Genomic DNA, 22947 nt, shown 5'->3' with positions numbered 1-22947 from the left:
GAGTTTTTGTTTGTAACCATTACAGGTCCTTCAGAGGTGTTCTGTTTACATGTTTGAGGTGGTGTTTTGTAGTATCTCTTACTACATGAGAAGAGGTTGCACTGATAAGTTTGTATCAGCTTTCTCTTACAGGTCTGTGCATAATCTGTAGTCCTATTATACGGGCCTTGCCATGAGTTGCTTCTAATTTAGGTTTACAGTTTGGGGAATATTGAACCTGAATTTTTGGAGGCAAGTCAGAAAAACTGATATGTAGGTTTCATCTCAAAACAGCCAAGTTATTTTGGCTATCCCTTTCTAGGTACAAATTCTGCACATTTGGAAGAAAATGTAATGTGAACATTTTGTTTACCATGTGAATGTTTAGATAATCCTTGTTTCTTATGCATTTTACAGTTTGGGATTTTTTAAGGTGGTTGCCCATAGTTCTGTTCCTGTACTGCTTTATGTTCATGGCTTTGATCACATTCTTCAGGGCAACCCATCTTCAGAAATAAGAGTTTAGCCACTAGAAAAAGAGATGAATTAACAAATTCCAGAAAGTCAAGTAATTTTTATTACAAGCGTACTGACTCTGAATTTAAGTGTGACAGTGTGATACTGAAGCATGATAAAATAAGCTTCTATCCATTTCCAGGCAGGTGTCTGTTTCATGGAGACTTGACAAAAAGTACACGGTTTTCTCACTTGCGTTTTTATGAATTCGCCACATTTTTATTTTTCTGTCTCACTGCTGGGGGGCTGGAACGGCATCTTGTTCTGTGTTTTATCATTGAAAATAAGAGTAGAAGCTGGTATGAATCTGAGAACATGGACTTCTGCCATGCGTTTTGAATATGTGAGGCTGAACTTCCCTTAGTACAAAGCAATCTTGAGCAGTGCTTCTGCATGCATATGTGTGTAGATGCACGCTTGGAATTTGATTGTCATTATAGAGGCCTTAGTTTATTGAATGGAACTGAATTGTCCTTTCCTTGCACGTAAATGAACTTCACTTTACAGCTCCAGGGTTCTTTCAGGTAATGTTGTTTTTCTTGGAGGAGGAGTGGAAAGGGGAAGTTGAGCTGAATGTACTGTATATCCTGGTATACACACATATGTAAATTTATTCTTTTAGATGTTTTACAGTGTGTTATATGAGCTGATAGAATCTGGAGGGGCTATATGCTTGCTCACCACTAAAGTGCTTGGCACATGGGTGTTACAATGATGTATTTGCTTTTCATTATCTAGGATGATGTCTTCCCAGTACATCCCTATAGGCTCAGGGTTGTACAGACACTCTGGTACACTGCACAGCCTCCAGGAGGGTAAAGGCAACTTCCCATTGTAAGGCTGGTCTCATAGGAGAAACAAACATGTGGCATAATTACAAAGCAGCACTGTAAATCAAGATTTTCTATACATATAATTTCAGCACTTAATTAACTAGACATAACTGTTACTTTGGAGGGAGTGTGCTAATGTAACACTATGCAGGCATGTAACACTCTCAGCATCTCCTGAACCTGGGAAGCCATGGGAACCAGCAGAGGAGTCCTGCTGGAACTGCCAGCCTCAAGTAGGAAACCATAAAGGGAAGGGTAGGGCTGCAACAGTTCCTTTAACAGTGTTTTCTGGCTGCAGTCTGAGAAGCTGCAAGCACATCAGGAGAATTTGGCTGTGCATCGCTTTGCTTCTGCATGGAGCCATCCCACCCTCGTTGAACAGAGTTTGCGATGTCTGTAGACCCGATGGTGACCTAAAACATTTGACCGACTGCCAGAGCCTGTTGCGTCCTGTGACCGGTAGCCCTGGAGGGTGGCAGCCTTCCTTGCTGAAGGAAGCCTTGTCTGGTTTTACCCGACTTGGGACTGTTTCCGCCGCGTGTTTAGAGACAGGGCAGTCACTGTTCTGGGTGGACGTGCGTGCACCGAGTTGAGCTGTCGTTGGTAATTTATATCTAGGAAGTTTACTGCAGGCTTTGGGCTTAAGGAAGTGGTGCAGTAGTGTGTTAATCTTGATCCGTTGGTGAAAACCAGGCTTTCTGCTTTAGCAGTGAAAAACTTGTTCCTTATGTAATTTTTCCCTGTTTTGTTGTGGCTAAGCCTTTTTATTGAGACCAGGCAGCTAATCCTGGGGGCATTTTAGCAGTGGATACTTCTCACATGCATGGTCCCTTTTAAGACATGTATCATGGTTAAAGCCTTCAGTCAAGGGTTATTTGTTTTGATCTCTATCCTCATAAGCCTTTTGACTTGGTCACTTTGCTCAGAAGAGCAAACTTAGTTTGATTTAACTGGGGTACCTCAACCTATCCTTACTAAATTTAGTGATGGTTTGCAGTTAACTGTGTGGAGTGGAGATTTCTGCAGGATGTGGTGCTTGCTCTTGCCAGTTCCCTCACTTATTAGTTATAGGTGTTTCAGACGCTTGTGTGCTTGGGTTGTTGCTACATTCCCACTCCTTTTTAAAGGAACTGAGCAGTAATAGCGGTGTTGCCCATAGCGCAGCAAGTGTGTGGTAGCCGTGAATTGAGCTAGTACTGACAGTGTACCTTTAAAACCTTTATTGGTCTGTAAAAGATACAAATTGTAAATACCTGGTTCAAGTATACTTCTAGGTGTATTGGACCTCATAATTCTGTTACCAACAGAAACAGCTGTTTTGGTTTTTTATTTTTGGTAATGAAAATATTGTGCTGGTAAGGCTTTCTCTGTTGAAACTCTTATCTGTTCTGTAAGTAAACATTTCATCAGGTGACAGCTCCTGTGAGTGCTGTTTTTTGAGCAGCCAGAAGGCAATAGGACCTGGGCTCTGCCACACTGAGATTGCTTGAGTTGTAGGCTGAAAGCAGTGTTGGCCTCTCCAGCCTCCCCTTTCACAAGAACGTAAATCAGGAGGGATTATATTATCCAAAATGTAAAATGATTGACAGTTTCAAGACCAAGCTTCTGAATAGTTAAAAAACTGGAGCTTACTGAAAGAAACTGGCCAAAAATTGAGTTGCAAATCCAGAGTTGAGGAGGCATATAATTCCTGAAAGATAAGTCATAAAGCAAGCAGGCCATCATAAGTTTATGCATCTCTTGATGCTCATCTTTAATTCAGGGCAGCAACTTTGTGGATTTGGCATGGGGAAAATTTGCAAGTGTGAATGTAATTTTTTATCACGTATGTGGAAATGCATGTTGTACCCAACAGTGGCAGTGAGCGTGCAAAGAGGAAGGTCTGCAGCCTCCCTCCTGTCCCGAGCACGTCTGCAGGCTCGTGTGGGAATTTCTGGAGGTAAAGCAGGGAGCATTCAGCGGGGTCAGTCCTCAGAAAGTGCTTGTGGCTTGAAAGGCAAATGGAAGTTGGGAAGGATAAAAATACTTTTGGGCATTTTTGCAACTTGATCACCTAAAAGCTCATAAGGTTATTAGGTAGCTCAGACATGTCTAATCTTATAAATATATGACCTCTAGACACTGTGTGTGCTTTGTTTTGCAGTATCTCATTCTGATTGTCTTTTCCGTGGACCTATATAGACTTAGTAAACAGCTGACATGAAGAGGGAGAAACAATTGTTCAATAATGTCTCAAAAGCATACGACAGCAAAAAGAAAGTCTGTTATGTTTATTGCTGATTGAGAACAATTCTTTCACTGCCTTTGTGGAAAATTTCCATGTTCTGTGGTCTGTAGGCTGTCATTTTAGCTGCTGTACTGTTGCAGGTATGTTTGTCTCTGTGTGTTCTAGCAGTTCAATACCTCTGTAATATGGCATTGCTTTCTAATAAGTTGTGTATATTCTCAACTTCTGAAAAAAAAAAGTTATAGGATAGAAAGGCTTTTTGGGTAGATTTACATATGCAGGTATTCCTGCTCTAAAGCATTATAGGCAAGAGGAAGAAATAAATATTGAGTTTGTGTCAGAAGGGGTGATATGTGTGATGGTCCTTATGCTTTGTGGTGTTGCCACACTACTCAGTCATTGCATTGGCCTCATCACAGAGAATTTTGCAATGTGCATGAGTGATGCTGTTAATTAAGATTGTGATGTGGATGCATGGTTGATTAATCCAGGGATTGTGAGTTTAAGCTGCAAGCTGTTGTCAAGTTGTGGGATTGAGTCTCCAACGTTTGTTCAGGGGGTTGGGTGTTGAGGGATGAGCTTGGTGTGTTTGTGGTGGTTGCTGTTGGCAAGATGTGCTGTGCTTGTGGGATGCAGAGCAGATAGCCTACTCTTGCATCGTGTAAGTAGCAAAGCTGATAGATTAGCGAGGATGGACAGTCTGTTTTGTTTGAAGGGTCCAATTTATTTGCTTGCTCTCAGGCTCTGCTTTTCTCTTCCTAGACCTTATTTTTTGTTTTAGTGTACTTTTTCCTTCCTGTTCTGCGGTAGGAGCTGAGATGTGTATCTTCCTGTTGTTGAGAGGTTTGTTAATTTCGTTTCTTTCCCATCCTCTCTTTCGGCCCAGGGCACAGAGACTCTGGCAGCTGTGCTCACACAGTGTCCCATTGACAGCTGGGTTCTTGGGAGCCTGGAGAGGGTTTCTTTGTGTGTACAGTTGTAGCTACTGTCCTGAAAGCAAACTGGGAATAGTATTCATTGGGTAGACAGGATGAGAAGGATGTGGTCCACGGCATGGGAGGAAGCTGGAGATGAAGGGGAAGTGCTGCTCAAGGGCGAGGAGGTGTTTTGGAGTGTAGGGGTCAGTGGAGCATGGGGCTGTACCTCCTTTACACCCAGTGTGTAGGAAACCAGCTGTCACTGTTTTTACTGCTTATGGAACAGTGTAAGAGGAGTGTTCACCCCTGCTAAAGCATCAGTTTGGAGAGCAGTTGGCTGAACTGAAAATTTACCTTGTACGTGTGGAACAGTAACTCAAGCATTTCTCTGTGCAGGATAGCATTTTAATTTTAGTTAATGTATTTAAAATCTTTATGAAAAATGCAAATAACTCCCCTCTGATCTTCTCACATTCTGTTTTATGTGATTTGCAGTGTGTGCTTTGCATTACTTGCAGAGAGGAATAAACCCTTTTCTAGGTAATTTGAGTAATGGGAAATAGGCCTCCATTAGTTGCATAGCTACTGGTGAGATGCTTAGCATAGTTGTGGGATTAGTCTAAAACATGGATGAGATGTACTGGGCAATGCACTGGTGGCACGATGAAGTCATCAAGCACTGGTCTGAGCCTGCACCTCTACATTGTGTGTTCCAGCTCCTGGAGCATCCCCTGGGACAGCCTGGCTTCTGCCTTCCTGGCAGCAGCCCGAGTTGGCTGCTTTGTGCGAGGGTTGTTTGCAGTTGCTGATCGCAGAGTGTGGGGTTTGCAGATGATCCTGCTGCTGAATAAAACAACATTTTTGGGGTTTTATTGTTCAAAACTGTTGGGTACTGTTGTGAGCTGTTCTTTGGTAAACCGTTCATCTGTGATAAACTTTCTTTAAAGCCATGCCACATTTTACAATCAATAAACTGTAGTTACATGAAAAACTGAGTTAATGTCCACTTGGGGCAGAAAACGTGTCTGTGAGAATAAGTGTACATATGTGCACACAAAAAAGTTGTTATAAAAATTATGAGAATTACAAAGATTTGTAATGGTCACCTGAAACTGGAATTAAAGACAAGGTCATAATTTCAAGACAGACATTAATTTTTCCTTTAGTTTTAATTTTTAATTTTCAGTCACAGTGCTCACAAATGTAAGATTTTTGCCTGAGGTGAGAGGTGACCAGTTTAGCTCCTCATGCATGCTGGTGAGCTTGGAGGCACCTCGAAGCTTCCACGTCCTCCACTGCAGATCCCTCATAGGGCATCGGTGTTCTACTGGGAGAGAAAAGATTTCACTCTACTGATCTGTAAATTGCTTAATGCCTGTCTTTGTTCTTTTTGGTCAACAGTTGTTATTGCTGAAGCTGCCCAATATGTGCTTGGTTTTGTGGCTTCTGGTAGAGTTGGTTATTGTGATGTTGAACCTGTTGTTTCCCATTTGGTGTGCTGCACAGTGGTGCTTGGGAGTGGAAATTTAGAATCTAGTTAATTGGGTGTCTTGACCATTTGGTTTTCTACAAGCCATTTTCGTTTTCTACAAAGTAGGTGTCCAGTCTGAATTCCTTGAATGAGATAATTCTTCAGTCTAAAGCCTGCAGGGAAGCGACATTTAGGAGGAACCGGCTCTTGCAATCAGGAAGAAAGTTTTGGAGTCACTCAGATGTGTGTTAGTGTGCGTGAAGACAGCTGATGATCAGTCTGAGAGGTCTGGAGCACAGAATGCACAAAAATCTAAAAAACGTGGTGTAGTATTTCTATGCTTTATTAGTTCTAGTGACACTATGTATGGTTAGGTACCCCAAGATGCACACTGTTTGAATGTTGGCATTGCCACTGCATCACTCATCACTTCAGCCAAGACCATGTTGAGACTTGATTGTCAAGGTGTCTTTGCAACTTATGGCATATGGCACTTTTTTTTTTTTTTTTTTTTTTAAATGGGAAGACAAGACCTTGGGAAACTCCCGCTCTCGGGTGGTAACCCCTGGGATTCTTGGCTGGTGATGCGACCGCTGTTCGAAGGCAGCTCAGCCCTGTGGAAGGGACACAAGCACACTTGAGTTGTCTGCAGTCAGTGAGGGCTGCCGGTCCTGGGGCTTTGGAAGGGCTGCTGTAGGAGGGGAATGCTCTGCTGTCTCCATGGCCATCCTGGAGATAAGGGGACAATCCTTAGCCCTCACATTGCAGCTTTTCAGGAGCAGAGGCCCTTCGGGGTGACTTCCTCTGGTCTGGGGAGGAGGTGACTACCTACTGTCCTTTTAACAAACATTTCAGGGAGATTAGGGCTAACAGCTTCAGTTGTCTTTATTTATCCGAAGTGAGCACTGCTAATCACCCATTCAGTGGTGGAGCCTCATGCTGATGTGTTCATTGCAGATTGCCCTGGGGGCTATGGGTGTTTTGCTCCAAACACAAATGGGCTGGGAAATCTGGAAGGAAATCTTCTTAAATCTAGTGGATGGTCTTGGAAGGAATCGTTGTTAGATCTGCATGCAAGGTCGGCCGCCAGGGGTGGGTGGGAGGTGAATTCCCACCTCTTCTTGCCTCACTTAAGGCTTAGGATTTGGCTTCAGGAGTGTTGGAAGATAAAGGCCAAGTCCATTCAGGACTCCTGAGCTTCTGTTTCCTTATCTGTAAAAAGGACTGTTTAAGCTTGAAGCTCAGTAATACAAAATTATGTATATGGCAGTCTTTGGTGCTTCTCTCTCTTTTTTTTTTTTTTTTTTTTTTTGAAGGCACTGCTTTGGGTAAAAGAACTAATTTTCTTCCTGTAACTTAGGATGTTTATCCTGCTTGGAAATATGAACGTTACTGACATGCTTGGCTTACTATAAGGAGTTTTCTTGAGTGTATTCTAGGATAATATAGGTGTAAAAGACCTGGAAGTAGAGGAAAATGTAAGAGAGAAAGAAACAATGGAACTCTCTGTATTCTAAGAAAATGGGCATTACCTTGAAGCTGAGCTGCAGGGGAAGAGGAATGGTTGCATATTGCCAGTGAGAAATGGCTTGATTTGGATGGGAAAGAAGAGGAAGCAAGTAAAGAAAACAATGTGATCAAAGTGGAAATAATCTGATCAGAGAGAGAAGGAAAGGAAGATCATATGCTTTGCTTTCCAGGTTGACAGCAGAGCTCCATGATTTTTTTATTTTCCCTGAAAGTGAGTCTTCAGGTTGTACTAGTATATGTTGCTTATAGTGACATGGATTTTGTATTTCCTCACTTAAAATCATGGATTTAGTAGGAACACTTGAAATACTGCTTGTGCTAAGAAGTTATTTTTGTATGGTGTAACATATAGTATGGTCTGGTATATTAGTATGGTCTAACAGGTATACATTTGAGGTTTTGATTTGTTTTTTATTAGTTCATATTTTAAAGAGTCTTTTTTTTTCTTTTTGCCAGATTATGTCTACTTCGAAAATTCTTCAAGTAACCCGTATTTGATACGAAGAATAGAAGAGCTTAATAAGGTAAACAATTTTTTCCATCAAGTCTTGGAAGTTGATTGAATTTACGATCTGTTTGATTTGATTAAAATCAAAACAATTCTTTAGCAGTTCTCTGGTAATTAGAAGCTTAAAAATGCTTTTGTTCTGATAATTTTCTGGAATGCTTTGAGACTTGCCAGATTGTCATTTCATACCAAACAAGAACAGAGTGTCAACCATAGGTCATTCCCAAGGTGATTACGCCCACCTGTAGGGCAGATTTTTGCAGTTCTGTGCCAGGATCATTGAATACAAAGAAAATACAAGAGCTTGCTTAGAGGATGGAGAGCTTTGTAATTTGGTCTTTGTTGGGGGAGACTCTTGCTCAACAGGAAGGTTTAGAGCAGTTACCTGCTTCCTCGGACTTGGTCTTTGCTGAGTGTGCTTTGGGGCATCTCTCAGATTCCCCTTTCATTGGATCTAAAAGGGAAGCATGATAGCTTGGATGTGGGAGGCCAGCTGAAGTCTTCCTCCATGCTGGAATTTTGCCCTAGTTGAGGAGGGAAGACTGTTCTGAAGCCTTTAGCTGTGTCCTAAATGTGCCACTTTCTTGGGTTTAATACCCCTGTGTCCATTGCAGCCCATATAGAAGGATTGTGACGTGGCCAGTTTGGATTTGAATTTAAGTTAACTAACTAAAACCAGTTCTTTAGCCAACAATGATGGAAAAACACATATTTCTGAAACAGTTACTTGGAAGAGAAAATTTATCGATCTAATGACAAATAAAGAATCTGAAGACTAGGACATCCTTGTGACCCCTTCTTTGTAGTGGAGTTTTTTTGCAGAAATACTCTATTGCTTCCTTAATAGAAGAGAGACAGAGTTCTTGAAATGTTACCTATGGATCCACAGCCCTGAGGTGTCGACAGCTGTACTGCATCAGCTGCAGGGTGCAGACTTGTTGACAACTTCCTGGGAAAGTGGGTTTTGAAAGTGGTTTTTTCCACCCTCTTCTCGTCTCTTTTCATTCTTCACTGATCCGCCACACCCACTTTGAAAAAATAGCTTTCAGCCTGAATCTTTCATCTTAGTGCAACTCTTGCTGGAGCTGTAATTTCTCTGACCTACTCTTTGAAATTGATCTTTGAGGTTGAAATTAATCATATATCTTACCTTGCCTTTTGTTCACTGAGTGTACATGAAGCCTGAGCAATTAAATGAAATAGATAATTCTATGTTGTAGCTGTCTGCTTTTTAACAAGGCGGCTTCTGCATTTGTATTGTAGTTCCTCAACACTTAAAAGTCCTGAATTATTTAATAGAAAAGTATAGAAATTCTGCAGGCTCTGTACCAAAAACTGGTAGGCTGCAAGAGGAAGTATTTGCATGTGTTTGTATTGTCTGATTTGCTTTGTGTTAGAAAAACTAATAAAAGATGAAACTTTTCCTCCATTCACATCTTAGTAATAAGCATGTATATCAATTTTTATTTTGTTTCCTTGTGGACAAATTGCTGGTCCACTACCTTTTCTGGACACATAAAGAGGGGAATTTTATCTTAGTCTTCTGTTTTCTTAAACTGGATGCCATCATTATAGTTTCCAAGCACTCTTCAGTAGTAGGGTAAAACTCTTTCAAATTACATTTTCATTACCTGTTGATTATTTTAGAGACAGTAGGTTGTCCTGGACTGTTACAAAACAGTAGGTGTATTTCCGGTGAAGTTTGTATAAAGCCAGTTTCTCAGTTAGGCAGATACCATTTCAAGAGATTAATCTCCTACCTAATTTTGAGGGTTTTAAGAAAAAAAATCCCAAACCTTTCAGAAATTCAGACTTTTTTTGGTATGTTGTCACTGGTGTAGAGTTCATTGCCTGGTGCAACTTCCTTGGTTCTCCTTTCAGAATGATTTTTTTAGTCATTGTTTAGCTCACCACTGCTATGAGGAGAGAAAACCCTGTGTGATTTCTTTGGTGAAAGTAATAATGGCTGGGTTCTTTTCTTGCTTTTCTACTGTTCTACAGAGTTTGCAGAACAGCCTAAACCTGAATTCTGTTGTTTCAGTTATTTTTATAAGGATTTTAAAGATACTCTTGAATTCTACTAAATGTAGGCATCAGCTGAAAAGTAGCACGGTGGCTTTTTAGTATGTTTTAACTGCAAGGATATGTTTTTTTCTCACCCCTTGAAACATCTATAACTGCTAAAGATGGTTATTGTGCGGAAGCAATTAGGATGGAAGGGCTGAACTCTGTTTCCCTACCCTAGAATGGATCACACTGGAGTTCATGTGTTAGATAACATGTGCAGCTGGAGGGTGCGAAAAAGTGATGCCATGTAGCTCCTGTGCAAAACTGCAAATTTTTATATAGTTTCTCATTTGGTGTATAGAGTTCAGTTCTTGATTTGTGCTCAATATTTTTTCTTTTTTCCTATTTCAGACTGCCAATGGAAATGTGGAAGCAAAGGTGGTTTGTTTCTACAGGAGAAGAGACATATCGAGTACACTTATTGTATTGGCAGACAAACATGCAAGTAAGCTTGTTTGTGTCCAAATTGCTTCTACGCAAAATTGCCAAACTTGGGGCAGAACTTTGATGCTTGTAACTGCAACAGCAATATTATTATTTTTAAATGTCCTATTCCTGTACGCATCTTCAGGAAATTGCATTACTTGTTTAGCTGAATTACCTTTCTCTCTCTCTCACCCCTTAAACCTTTTAAAACCTCATTTGGTGTATGGTTTGGTTATCATGGTAAGGAGAGGACAGAAGTTTTCAGTTAGGGCTAAATAAAGGCATCTTATTTGCTTCATAAAAGTGAATTTCTTAATTTTTGTCCTGAGAGAAAGTATTCTCCCTGTCTCATATTACTTCTTATGAATTATTTGGTTTGGTTAGAAGATTAAAAAACCCTCAAACTGTCTTTATGAGTAAGTCAGATAGTCTGATAATAGGAAACAGACTTGAAACATGGCCAACTTGAAACTTGGCTAGCAGGAATTGTCTTTATATTTCAATGTTAGTAATATTTTTTGTAGTGACATAGATTTTGTCTGAACATGCTTAGTAAATACGTCTTAAAAGCACTGAATTTTAGGACATCCTATCATTGTTTTGAATACTTCCAAGTCCTTTTGTTAGGAAAAAATGGCATCTAGGCTGAGAGGAGACTTGAAAACCATAACTTTTCTTTTTTTGAGTACTGTACCTTCTGATTTTTAAAAAGTAAACATGAAGCTAAACTATCATAAAGTAGTATGAACAACCCCTTAAATTTTATTTTGTCTTCCTTTGCATGTATGTGTAGAATAACTCATTTCTTTATTTTTGTTATTTTATAGAATGTAGTGTTAACTTAAGTTGGCATGTGCTTCTCTGCCAATGAGGTTAGAAGCATGTGATATACCTGGCTGAGTAGAGATGGAAGCCTCCTTCTGAAAAACAAGATTCAGTGTTGCAGTTATCTTTCAATTGTAGAAATAGTTTTCAAATTCTAAAAAGTGTATACAAACCCCAGTTATATGTCAGTGGATGAGATGTTTGCCTATATAAATCTGTAAGGCAAAATACTGCCAAAAAAAATTAGATAGTTTCAAGAAAAAACAAAGCACACAAACAAGCTGAGAAGCTGCTGTGGGTCTGTGCATTCCAAACTCAGAAGGGGGTGAGTGTGGTGCATTCCCTGGGTCTCACAGGAGAATCCACCTCTGGGGGAGAAATAGTGCAACATATGACACATCGTTGCCACTTTGTCTGCGGTGATTCCAGCCTGCTTGACTCCATTCTAGTTGCCGGTGAAATTTGCTTAAAATTTATCAAGAAGCATGGACAGCTGAATCAATCTGTGTAACTCAAGGCTTCCCTGTAGGCCCATACATAAATGAAAAAGAAGCATCAGATCTAGGCCTGTCAAAATTATGATTTAGCCGCCAGGCATCATTGTCTTTTAATGTACTTCTTGGTGTATGTATGAATATACTGTGATGTGTATGTCGTATGGATATACATAGTTGCACTCTATGGGGATTGATTAAATCAGATATTCAGTTTTAACAATGAATGTAATGTCGTGCTGTGTTCTCAGGGCTGTACTGCCCTTGGGGAAAACATGCAGCAAAACCAGCCCCTTGTTATTGATAAATTTGAATATTTTCTGTCGTAGATTCAAGTCCAAGTAAGTCCCTCCATTGCAACCATACCTCGGAAAAGAAGTTGTGTGGCATTGAGATTTGGCTGTGTTGCAGAATTGTGGTAGCAGGCAATGCTTTTTGATATCTCTTCAGTGCAGCAGTACTCATTTTATCCGAGAATACTGAAGCTTAATAGAAGCTTCACTGTAAACAACGTGACTATTGATTCCTTCATCTGTGTCTTACTTTACTAGGTTTAGTAAAGGAAGCAGGTAGGAATGATTCAAAGAAACGCATGTCTGTGGCTGAAAATGAAAAATATTTGAACCCATTTAAATGCTCTTTGAACCTGCAAAGGCTGATTTCTTTTTGTGATAAGAAATTTAAGATTTCTTTCTACTGCAAACAAATAATTCATTGTTCATATGAATATGTGTTTGAAAAACAGGAAAATCCTTCTGTAGCACAATGCTATTAATAGAGCCACCAGAGACAACTGAGGCTGTCCCTTAGTGTAAATTTCATTACTAACTAACGTTTTTTCCAGTATGTTTCTTTCTGGTGCAGAATAAAATTGCTACTAAATGACTTCCATTTATTTAGATAGATGTGCTGTTGTGTAGCTTCTGTGCTCCTTAAGGAAGGAGAAGAGAGTGAATTTAAGCTTTTGGACAGCTGCTAGTTCTTTATTCTGAAAAAAATAATATCTGCATGATACAATGAAATTAAATTTTGTGGATGTTAAGATTCTGGTACAGATACTCAACACTGTCACTGACTTTGAGTTCATTTCCATAAAGTCTCCTGTTGCCTCATTCTGATGCATTTGCAGTAGATGTACGTATCTGCATCGCTGATCTTTTAACTGCCTTTGTTCAGCTGATTAATGGAGCTTTCTGACTGCAGACATTTCTGGATTCACACAGTCTTCTCTTTAAGATGCCTTTATTTTAGACCTACCATTGAGATCAGTGCAGTGAGAGAACCAAATAATGGGAAGATAGGGCCAGAACAGGAACAGAACAGAAAAGTATATGTATATTTTTTATTTTTTTTTGTTTCTTTTCCAATAAAGGAAGGAAAAAATATGATTGTGAAATGAATTTTGCAAAGGTTAAAAAAGAAATTTAAAAGTAGTTACACCTTTGACTTGTATAATTCATCATATATCTGAAACAAACTAGTCTGAGACGTTGTCTTTTCTCATAACTCTTTGTAAAGAGAAATGAGTTGGAAACAACTTATTCTGTAGTTGGTGACTGTAAATTAGTACCTGATGTATGCAACCTGATTCTTGGATTCAATCTGTGATCTTACTGTTTTTATCATATGATATAAAGCCTGTCTAGGCTGTCCTATAAATCTTTCAGCCTTATAATAGCTTCCATACATTGGTAGCACTTTTTATTCATAAGCCTCTTTAATCACCTCACAAATTATTCTGGGGAATTTCGCCACCTATTTCTGAAATGAACCTGTGTTGCCAATGGGAGACTATTTAGTGTTTTTGCCCAGAGACTTTGTAGTGGTTTAAGATAGAATATTGTATGCAAACAAGATTGCAGGCAGAACTTGATGGAAGAGAAGTGCGAAAGTTAATTTACCCTTCAAGCTATTGCTGTATTTTCTCCCTCTATAGTTTCTGTATAATGTCTTGAGTAGTTTTTTTAAATAAGTAAATATTTCCAACAGCAGGAATACAACCTCCTGCCTCCCCTTCGAACCAGTCACCCCAAACCACCTCTAGTTACTTGTCATCTGTCTTATGACCACAGTTTTTGCTTCCTTAAAAACATCCTGTAGTAGTGGTTGGGGAGCTGAAGAGTTGGTGCTGGCCGGTTTGGCAGGTTTATGGTGAGCTGTCAGCAGCCCATGTTTGGGTGCCGGGCACACATGGCAGCGTGGTTTTTTAAGTACCAAAGCTTCTAAAAATAAATGTCTTGCAGTGGTGAGGTGTCATTACTCAATCAGTCCATGAGTTGCATGAGACCTGGGTGCCTCAACAAGTAGGGGGGTCTGTTAAGTTTGTTTGTTGTTTGTTTGTTTGTTTTAATTTTAGAGTCTAAATGCAGTTTGACAAGAGCTCCACAAGTGAGTTCTTTATATTCATATTTATTCCATTCTAGTCCCCTTCTCCTTCATTTTCTCTCAACACCATACATGCAGATTTAAGAGGAGTCAAATTCATTAATCCACTAAATACACTTTTGACTCTGTTGTTACTGAGAGGAGGAAACTGATTTTTCTCTTCTGGGGTGGTACAGAGAGGAAAGATAAGCTAAGTGTCCAAACTAGTGTTTGCTTGTACTGTGTGGGACTTGTAATAGTGGCCATGGCTGCAAAAGATGATCACGAGTTGTTTTTGGAAGGGATCGTAGTGGGATGTCTTGATAACAGGGCAAACTCCTTCTCAAGTGTCAAGTTGTAAGGATTTCTATTTGTTAAAACTTTCACCATATTTTCTATAGCTATGAATCAATACATGTTTTTTTGGTAGAGAGAAAATTAATGAGGATGAGGCTTAATATAGACCATTTGAAACTGGATGTGGAGAAAAAATGTGGTGGTCTGTTGTTCATTTCTTCAAATGCAACACTTTTATAATGTCCTTATGAGCTGCTTAGTTGGGCTGTTAAAGCACCCAGAGTTTAAACTTTCTTCACTCCTGAAAGGAACTGTTGCACAGATCAATAGCACTGTATCTAATGCATTTCTATTGTTTTGACCACATTTTTTTCCTTTTTTAGTTACATTTTGTTGTTAGTAATGCCACACTAACTAATTCTTCTGTTACTACAGACTGTCTCCCAAGCTGGACACCGTGGTGTGCTCTCTAAACCGAATTTCTGGCTCTTGTTTGACTATGTGCATTTCTGAATTCTGCCGTGTAGCTACTTGTACGACACACAGAATGCAGAGAAAGAGCTGGTCCTTTCTACCTCTGATGTTGTAGAGCCCAGCTGATTTATATCAAATTGCTATTCTTTCTTGTGTCTAGCAAATATTGATGTTTAATTTCGCATCTCACACACCCAGTCATTTTAAATTACAATTACTGCCTCTTGGGTTTCTCCTGCCAACTCAAAGTTTACTCTTTCTAATTATTTTTCCCCATATATGTTAGCTTTCACATGAGTCTTGCTGTTTGTGTCCAACCTGCCTGTCTCTTGTTTCCAATATAAGTCATCTTCAGGCTTTGTTAATGTGCTGTTAATGATTCTGTCATCAAATATAAAATAATACTTAATCTAATACACTCCTTGCAGGATTCCACTGGCTACTTCTGCATAGCTGATATATTACTGTTTGTATTAAGACTAAATGTTTAGTTTTAAATCTGCATGAGCACATCTATCAAGCAGAGAGATTAATTTTGAATTAAAGCTTTATGATAGAACTGAAGTCCCAATATACTGTATCTACTGTATTCCCACACCACTTATTCTGCGGTACTGTCAAAAATGCGAGCATGTCTTTCTGAAAATATTTCTTACGTATTTTTAATACATACATTTATATGTTTTTAAGACCATGGTCCTTATTTCTCAGGGGCTACCATTCTTGAGGATGAAGTCTGCTTCACTCAGAGCTTTGAGTGCTTCACATGCATGCCAGTGGAACGCAGATGTGTCAGACGGGCTTGTCCTGGAGCCCGAGGCTGGGCCAGCCCCTGCTGCTGTTTGGGGTCTGTCTTAAGCCTTCACTGGCTGCACAGAGTGGGTGTTAGTTACGGGTTTGTCAAAGACACTTTTGCATGACTTCAGGGAGACAGAAAGGGTCCCGTACTGGATCCAGCCCTGTATTCTCTCCTCCTTCTCATGGTTTCAAATGCACGAGCCAGGTTCAGTCTTTTCAGTACTAAATCATGGCTGTGAGAGGGAGAGAAAATGCTTGTTTGTGTAGAATTTTTTGTTTATTATTTCTTGGAATATTCCTGCCTCTGTCTGCAGGAACTATGACAACTTTATGTCTTGGTGCGGGGGAGTTGTTTGTTACCTGTAGAAATGTCTGTCTTTAAAAAAAAAACTACGCCTTTTTGTTTTGAAAGGCTGTGCATAGTGGAGCTGGCATAAGAAGAAAATATGTGCTTCCCACCTTCTTTATTGTATTACAAAAGCTAGACACATAAATAAAACGCTGCCTGGAAGATGAGCCTAGCTGAAGGGATGGGTTCCTGACATTAGCTTGGTTGTGCTGGGTGGCTTCATTTTGTTTGTAGATTTGATTGCCACATGGTGGTTAATATATTTTTTAATAAATGTAATTTGTAAAAGCTCTTGGCTATTAAATACACTGAAGATGTTAAGTATTTTAGCATGCTCCTTATAGCATTTTTCCCGTGTTACACAGTGCACTACTCTCATTCTCCAAAAACTGTTTTAGGTGTAGCCATGAATGTCTCTTCATTTGCACATCCCTCAGTTTTTAGGCAAGCCAGCTTGGAACTTGCTGACTTGTTTGTGGATTGCTGCTGGTATATTTATAGTGTAGGTCAGCAGCCACAATATTAGTTTTCAACTAAAACAGAATCCACTTCAGTAAATAGATTATAGAACTATGAAACTGTGGCACAAATGTAAATTTGGTGCTCTAGTTCCTAGGAAAATCTGAAAATATGTGTGCTGCTGTATCCTTAACAGCTCCTGGGGTATAAGAGCTAGTGCATGTTGCAGTCTAGTTTAATTATGCTGCTGGTTTTTCCCTTCCTTGCTGGAGCAGCTTATCTGAGAGACGTGTAAACCACAGGTCTTTTTCCAGGACAGTAAAACAGTGATAAATTGTGGGGAACCTGAAGGAGATATAATCTTTTGTCACCCCCTTTGGCACAATGGTGGCCTATTTAAAACTAAATGCAGTGTTAATGTTTTATAAAATTGAGATCTCTGCTTTTTGTTTGCTTTGTTTGGGGATAACTATAAAGATTACAGTTAACTAATCTTAAGGGTATATAAATCATAACTGTGCCTGTATGTATTTCTGACTAGAAGTGTTTCTTGGCAACAACTATTGAATTAAGCTGCAGGCATAAGTCTGCCCTTTTAGAGTACTGCTGCTGTAAAATTACAGTTTTACTATTCATGTATGAGACTTTACAGCTCATTCTGCTACAGTCTGGGAAACTTCTGCTGTGGTTTTGGAGAAGACAGTAACTGCCTTAATTTCTTAGGGCAGGAAAAAAAGGTCTGATGTTTCCTTTCACAGTCCTTCATCTTAGAGAGCCTTTGCAGCTGTCTTGGAGTATTTTGCCTTCTATAGCTTAATCTTGCATAATTGACAGGATGCTTGCTAATAATCACAAAGCATACTAATAATTTGCTTCTTACAAGGAAAATGCCTAGAGATGTTTTCGATCAGTTATGTATCCACATGTATGTGGTTTCATATATTTACTTTGGCATTCATTTAAAAACTGGTTGAATGGAGACTGGATAGCTCAAAGCCAGAAGTGATGGATCCTGACGGCAGAATAAAGCAAGTTTTTGAAATGCGGGAGTATTGCAGTCGAACCCATCTGGTGTGGTAGGGCAGGGTGGGCTGCAAGACCAGCCTAAGGCACTTGGTTACATGCCAGTTAATCTTGTGACTGTGATCAATTGGCTGTGGTTGGGGTGAAGAGAATCAAATTTAGCACTAAATGAATAACCTTTTCAGTGGACATTTCCTGCAAAAGCTGTTGAGGTTGGGACAGGACAGCCTGATACCCTGAAAGAGGTGCAGAGTGTGAGATAGCTGATGCATGGCAAAGTGGAAAGACTTCGCCTTTACTGCCTCGCCCATCCTTACTGATGGATTTTACGGTGCGGTGATTTTACGGTCCAAGAGCAGCTCCCTTCAGAGTTTGACTGTTGGGACCAGATCTGTGTGACTTCAGGTTGGTGCGCCAGTGTGACCTGTGTGTACCTGGAATGCTCTGATCTGAGCGGCGAGTAAATACAGTTCTTCACAGGCATAACTTAAAGGATCTATACTAGTTATCTGATTGTTCAGTTGGCTGAAATGTGAGGATTCAGATGAAGGTGACTTCGTCTAAGTAACATGTATTATTTAGCAAAGGTTTTGGAGCAGCTCATCCTGACTGTCTCAGAATCAATACTCATACTGCTCTTGCTCATCAGTTTTGTTTCTTTATAACTAGGAGAAATGGAAGAAGAGATGGAAAATCCAGAAATGGTTGATTTACCAGAGAAACAGAAGCATCAGCTAAGACATCGTGAGTTGTTTCTCTCACGACAGCTGGAATCTCTGCCAGCCACACACATTAGGTAATGACTATTTTCTTCCACTGCTTTTTATTCTAAAACCTAATGGCATCAATATTATTGAAGTATTCTTCAATGTAATATTAAATTCTGTGTACAACTTCAGTAATACCATCTTGTGAATCACATGAGCATTTAAGATGTCTTTTCATGAAATGTGTTTCTCTTTTTTAGAGGCAAATGCAGCGTTACTCTGTTAAATGAGACAGAATCGCTTAAATCCTATCTGGAACGGGAGGTATGAACCATTTTGTGAATTGTCAAGCTCGCCTAGTTTATTCTGGCACAATTTAGGATTGGTGGCTTTTCACAAGTGCTAGAAATAAGGTGGTTCTTTCCTTTCTACATGTATGGGCAGTGACAGTGGGAAGCTTTAGGCTCTATATAATTTTAATTCTGATATAAGACACTGTGGATCTAGAGGCCAGACCTGTTGTTTATATCCTTGTGACAGAGCTGTCTCTCCTTTCATAAAGAGCCTCACTTGCTCATCAGCCTGGCAGTCTGAAAGTTCAAAACTGGAGGCTCATACCCCAGATGAGACAGGGTGGGAGATGGAGTAAATGTGAAGAGGGACCAAGCCAGCAAGCTGTATTTCTATATATTTGCTTTATCCTGAAATCCTACAGATTTATGTTAATATGGTTTAAGCTTCATCTCACCTCAGATTTCTGAGGAGTTTAGTTCCCTGTTTTTTGAGTTCACTGCTGTCTACCTGTAGTCTTCATATGCCGCCACAGGCACTTAGCTCCTTCAATAAACTACTTGTCAGTTAACTTCCAAGTCCTGCAGAAATTTTTACAAACTGTTTAAATGTACCTCAAACCAAACACCTGAAATGGAATTTTGTTCCACTGCCAATCAGTATTCAGAATATAAATCTTGGGGTTTACTTTTTCAGGTATTTTGGGATTTTAAAAATTATGATTGTAAGTATTTTAAATATATTTATATACCTTTAACTGTGGCTAGACCTCTGGCTGCCAGATGGATTAGACAGTCTTGGAATTTGACAGTCTGGGAAGTAATTAGGAGATTAGCAAACAATTTCGGGATATTATTATTTGAATACATCTGCAAGTGTTACGTATGCATTTGAAAACATTAGAATGTTATACAAGAAAGGAAATATTGTAATTAAAAAATAAGGTAATGGTCATTACTGGCACTTAAGAAACAAGGAGAAAACAGGTCATTTTTTGCAGGGAGCATGCTGTAGTCTGTCTCACAAGCTTTCTTTTTAAATGCTTTTTTAGTTTTCTTTAGTATTTATTTAAGCGTAAGATTAATTTTAATCTGATACTCTAGTTCGAGAGAATTTTAAACAAAGCACAGGGATTAAATAGTCAGGTTTCTCTTTGGAATGTGAAACCAAAAACACCTCGAATCTGCTCAGGGCTGCCAAATGGCAGCGCATCAAACAAGGGCTGTTGTATTCAGAAATGTGTGTTACCAACTTGCAGCCTAGGATATGCCAATTTGAAAGCAGAAGTTAATCAAGCTGTAATTATTTTAGATTTTCTAGTACCCAGATTTTAAGTATAATAGTATTCATTCTCGATTGCTCCCAACACGTTTTTGTAATCACTAAAATTACAGGTACATTGAGACAGGGAAGGGAACTGACTTTTTCTGATCATGTAACAGCTCGGTTGCAGATGTAAGAATAGAGAGAGATTTCTCTTTTTTATCCTTTTGAACACTCAAAATGCAAGATGAGTGATGCAGGTTATTTTTGAAACTGAGCAGGCACACAGAGATTTCTCAGAATGAGAGAGTTCCCTGAATGTGTCCTGTCACTTAGCACTGTATTTTGCTGTGGTGCAAACAAACTTGGACAGATGGTAATGAAACCAAAAGCTCAGGAACACAAATGTGCTTGGGTGGAGGGTAGAGAGATTAAGAAAATGAGATAGTTATTGCCTGGTGAATTCATAGCACTGGCTGGTATTCTTTTGAATTGAATTGTTTCTTCCCTTTTTTTTTTTTTCCTTAATCTGTTATTTGCTTTCAATTTTTTTTTCTTTAACATGGCTTCTTTCAACAAAGTCTTAAGCAGTTCTAGGGATTCTGTAATTTGATTTCCTGTATATTATGAGTACTAAAAGTAGTTTTTCAGCCCAAGGCTGTGTGCCTCAAAGGAGGTTAAACATGCAGATAGGAGTTTTTAGGGAGATAGTAAGCATAGCAAAATTACGTCAGTGTTATCTCTGTTGTCCTCCTTCCTCCCTCTCTCCATCATCTTCCTCAGGAAGATTGCTCTGTTATGTTCAGAGCAGGAGCTGAAGTGGGACCAGCAGTGACTATTTTACTGTGCCTGCAAAACTAGGGTTGTAGCAGCAGTGAGGAGTAGGAGGAAAAGTTTAAAAAGCTATTGGAAACCCTGAATTTCTTGTAGATACTCAATTCCCAGGGAGATCAAGAGAAGAGCATAGCCAGTTACGGCAAAGGTGTTAGATTTCCCTCTTCTGCAGTAAACTGTTCTGTATGTACCATATATTTTACTGGTCTGCTGGGATATATCCAGAGGCTTGTGTGAATTTTGCATGCTGGGTAGATGTCTGGCATTTTGGTACCTTTTGGTACCCTCCCTGAAAAGAAAATGCTATATGGTTAAAATATACTGCCCCTCTTCACCCGAGCTGACATCAGTAAGTTTGCAAGCTGTAGTGAACTAACAATTCTTTCTGTCCTGTGCTTCCACTTTGAGTTCATTTTCTTTTTCCAGTCCTTCTGCAGTTTCTTGGGGTCTTTGGTTCTTGGCTGTAGCTACAGGCAGCTTAGCGGCTTGGGTAGGGAAGCTCTGGGCGTGCGTGTCTGTATAACGCTTTGGAGAAGTAGAGAGTCATGGTTTAATTTTAACTCCTGGCAGGTCATTATAGTTTTTCCAAACATGTTGGGTGTTTTGTGGGATCTGAAATTAAGAGAAAACCTTTATTTTTCTTTTCTTGTGCAAGCTCAACACAAAGAGTTTTGACAGATAAAATGAGGGGGATTTTGCAGAGCCATGTTGTTTCATTGTGAATATCACTTCTTGTGAAAACCTTCTGAAAAATAATAGTGATAATCAAGAATTAAAGTGAGCTTCAGAGTATACAAGGATCTGCTGTGTTCCTTAGCCTGTAGTTTGCATTGGCACTAAATTGACATTTATTTATGTTTTCAGAAATCTCACTCAGTTTGCATTAGCTGATTTTCATGTTTCTGTGTACAAAGATGGTAGAGGTATTGCGTTGCCTCTGGGGATTACAGTCTAGCTTTATTCACACTTGAGCCCCTAAGCTTCCGTATTTTTCTCTGTTGGAGAGAAGAGACCAGAGGCTTTTAATTATTTCGTTGAACCTGCTTAATATGAGACAGGGTATAAAAAGATGGCCTGAGAGTGTTAGAGAAGGATGGGGTTTATTTTGTGGAGAAAATGCATCATGATAGTCTACAAAAGAGAAGCACTATGTCATCTAACAGTCAAATACAATGGAAAAAATGCTTCCATGATGAACGATTTTCACTGGTCAAGAAAGACTGTGTTAAGAAATCACCTGTAGGACTGGCCTTCCTTGGGGCCCACAGTGTTATTATGCTACAGTGTTTGGTTTGCATATTTGCTGGGCAAGGGGCCTGAAAAGCATTAGTGCTGCACTGCATCTACTTTGTCCTACAGTTCGGTATTCTGGAGCTGGGACAAATAAAACACTCACTATATTTGTAACGTGGAATCTTTTGAGACAAAAGCTTTTCCTATGTTTTATTTATGCAACAATGCATTCTCAAAATATTGTAATCTCTTGAACTCTGTCAGGGAGCAAGAGATGCAGATTTCTTTACACAGCCATAATACGAATGAGTTTTCATTTACTCTGAAGCTCCCTTGCAGTGATAGGTTGGTGTAGATCAACCCTGGTGCCTGTGGGGGTAGGAATCAATTCTGTCAAAAATGTCATTCATTTAGGATGCAGCCAAATAACATTACCCCAAACCCAAGCACAGACAACTTTTCCAACTGACCTGGCTGGGTGTTGGGACAGTGTTTAGCCACGTGTTAGCTATGACTTTAACCTGTTGTGGTGGCATAACACGAGATCGTTCCTGCCCTTTGAGTTCATGCTTTTGCAGTGGGAGGTTTTCTGCTGGAGGAGATCAGTGTGAGTTCCTTTCTGGCCTCTTGTGCTCTGTAGGTGATACATTCTGTGCAGCAGTTTTTCTCAGGTAGCAAAGCAGGTTTGATTGGCTGGCTTGACTCTTTCCTGGCTTTTTTTCTTCTCTTCCATAGACATTGATCTCCTCCCAGAAAGATGCTGGTTTTTGTTAAAATTGGAGCAGAAGTTACCATGTTTAACACTCTTAAATGCTGTAATTGGATGCTGGATGCATTAGGCATGTAAAGAAAACACAGGAGACCTTACCTCCATGGCATCAGTCTTAGATTATTATATGTAATGTGCAGTGCGGGGGAACAGAACTAGTATATACCTTTGAAGCCTCAGCCCACAGAATTTTTGCCATGTTACTGGGGAAACTGACAGTGATTCTTCCTTTTTTGAGCTTTGTAGGACAGATTGGGAGACTCTCTTTTTCCCTTGCCACCTCTTCATGAAGA

General features: G+C 39.6%; 2 protein-coding genes across 4 annotated transcripts in view; both read left to right on the top strand.

The window, feature by feature from the left end:
- Window positions 1-10446, top strand: part of PACS2 (phosphofurin acidic cluster sorting protein 2) — a 100478-nt gene extending 90032 nt beyond the window's left edge. Inside the window, exons 25-26 of the transcript XR_013922406.1 lie at window positions 7930-7997; window positions 10400-10446. The gene's annotated coding sequence lies outside the window, so the exon portion shown is untranslated. The remainder of the gene's footprint in view (window positions 1-7929; window positions 7998-10399) is intronic.
- Window positions 1-22947, top strand: part of MTA1 (metastasis associated 1) — an 82469-nt gene that overhangs the window by 10381 nt on the left and 49141 nt on the right. For all 3 annotated transcript variants that reach the window (XM_080348428.1, XM_080348427.1, XM_080348429.1), the window contains exons 2-5: window positions 7930-7997; window positions 10400-10493; window positions 18227-18353; window positions 18525-18588. In XM_080348428.1, coding sequence (XP_080204554.1) covers window positions 7930-7997; window positions 10400-10493; window positions 18227-18353; window positions 18525-18588 — 353 coding nt within the window. The remainder of the gene's footprint in view (window positions 1-7929; window positions 7998-10399; window positions 10494-18226; window positions 18354-18524; window positions 18589-22947) is intronic.

This window comes from Nesoenas mayeri (genome assembly GCF_963082525.1).
Source record: "Nesoenas mayeri genome assembly, chromosome: 8".
Taxonomy (NCBI): Eukaryota; Metazoa; Chordata; class Aves; order Columbiformes; family Columbidae; genus Nesoenas; species Nesoenas mayeri.
Note: the sequence above shows the minus strand (reverse complement) of the source record. Positions and strands in the feature narration are given on the sequence as shown.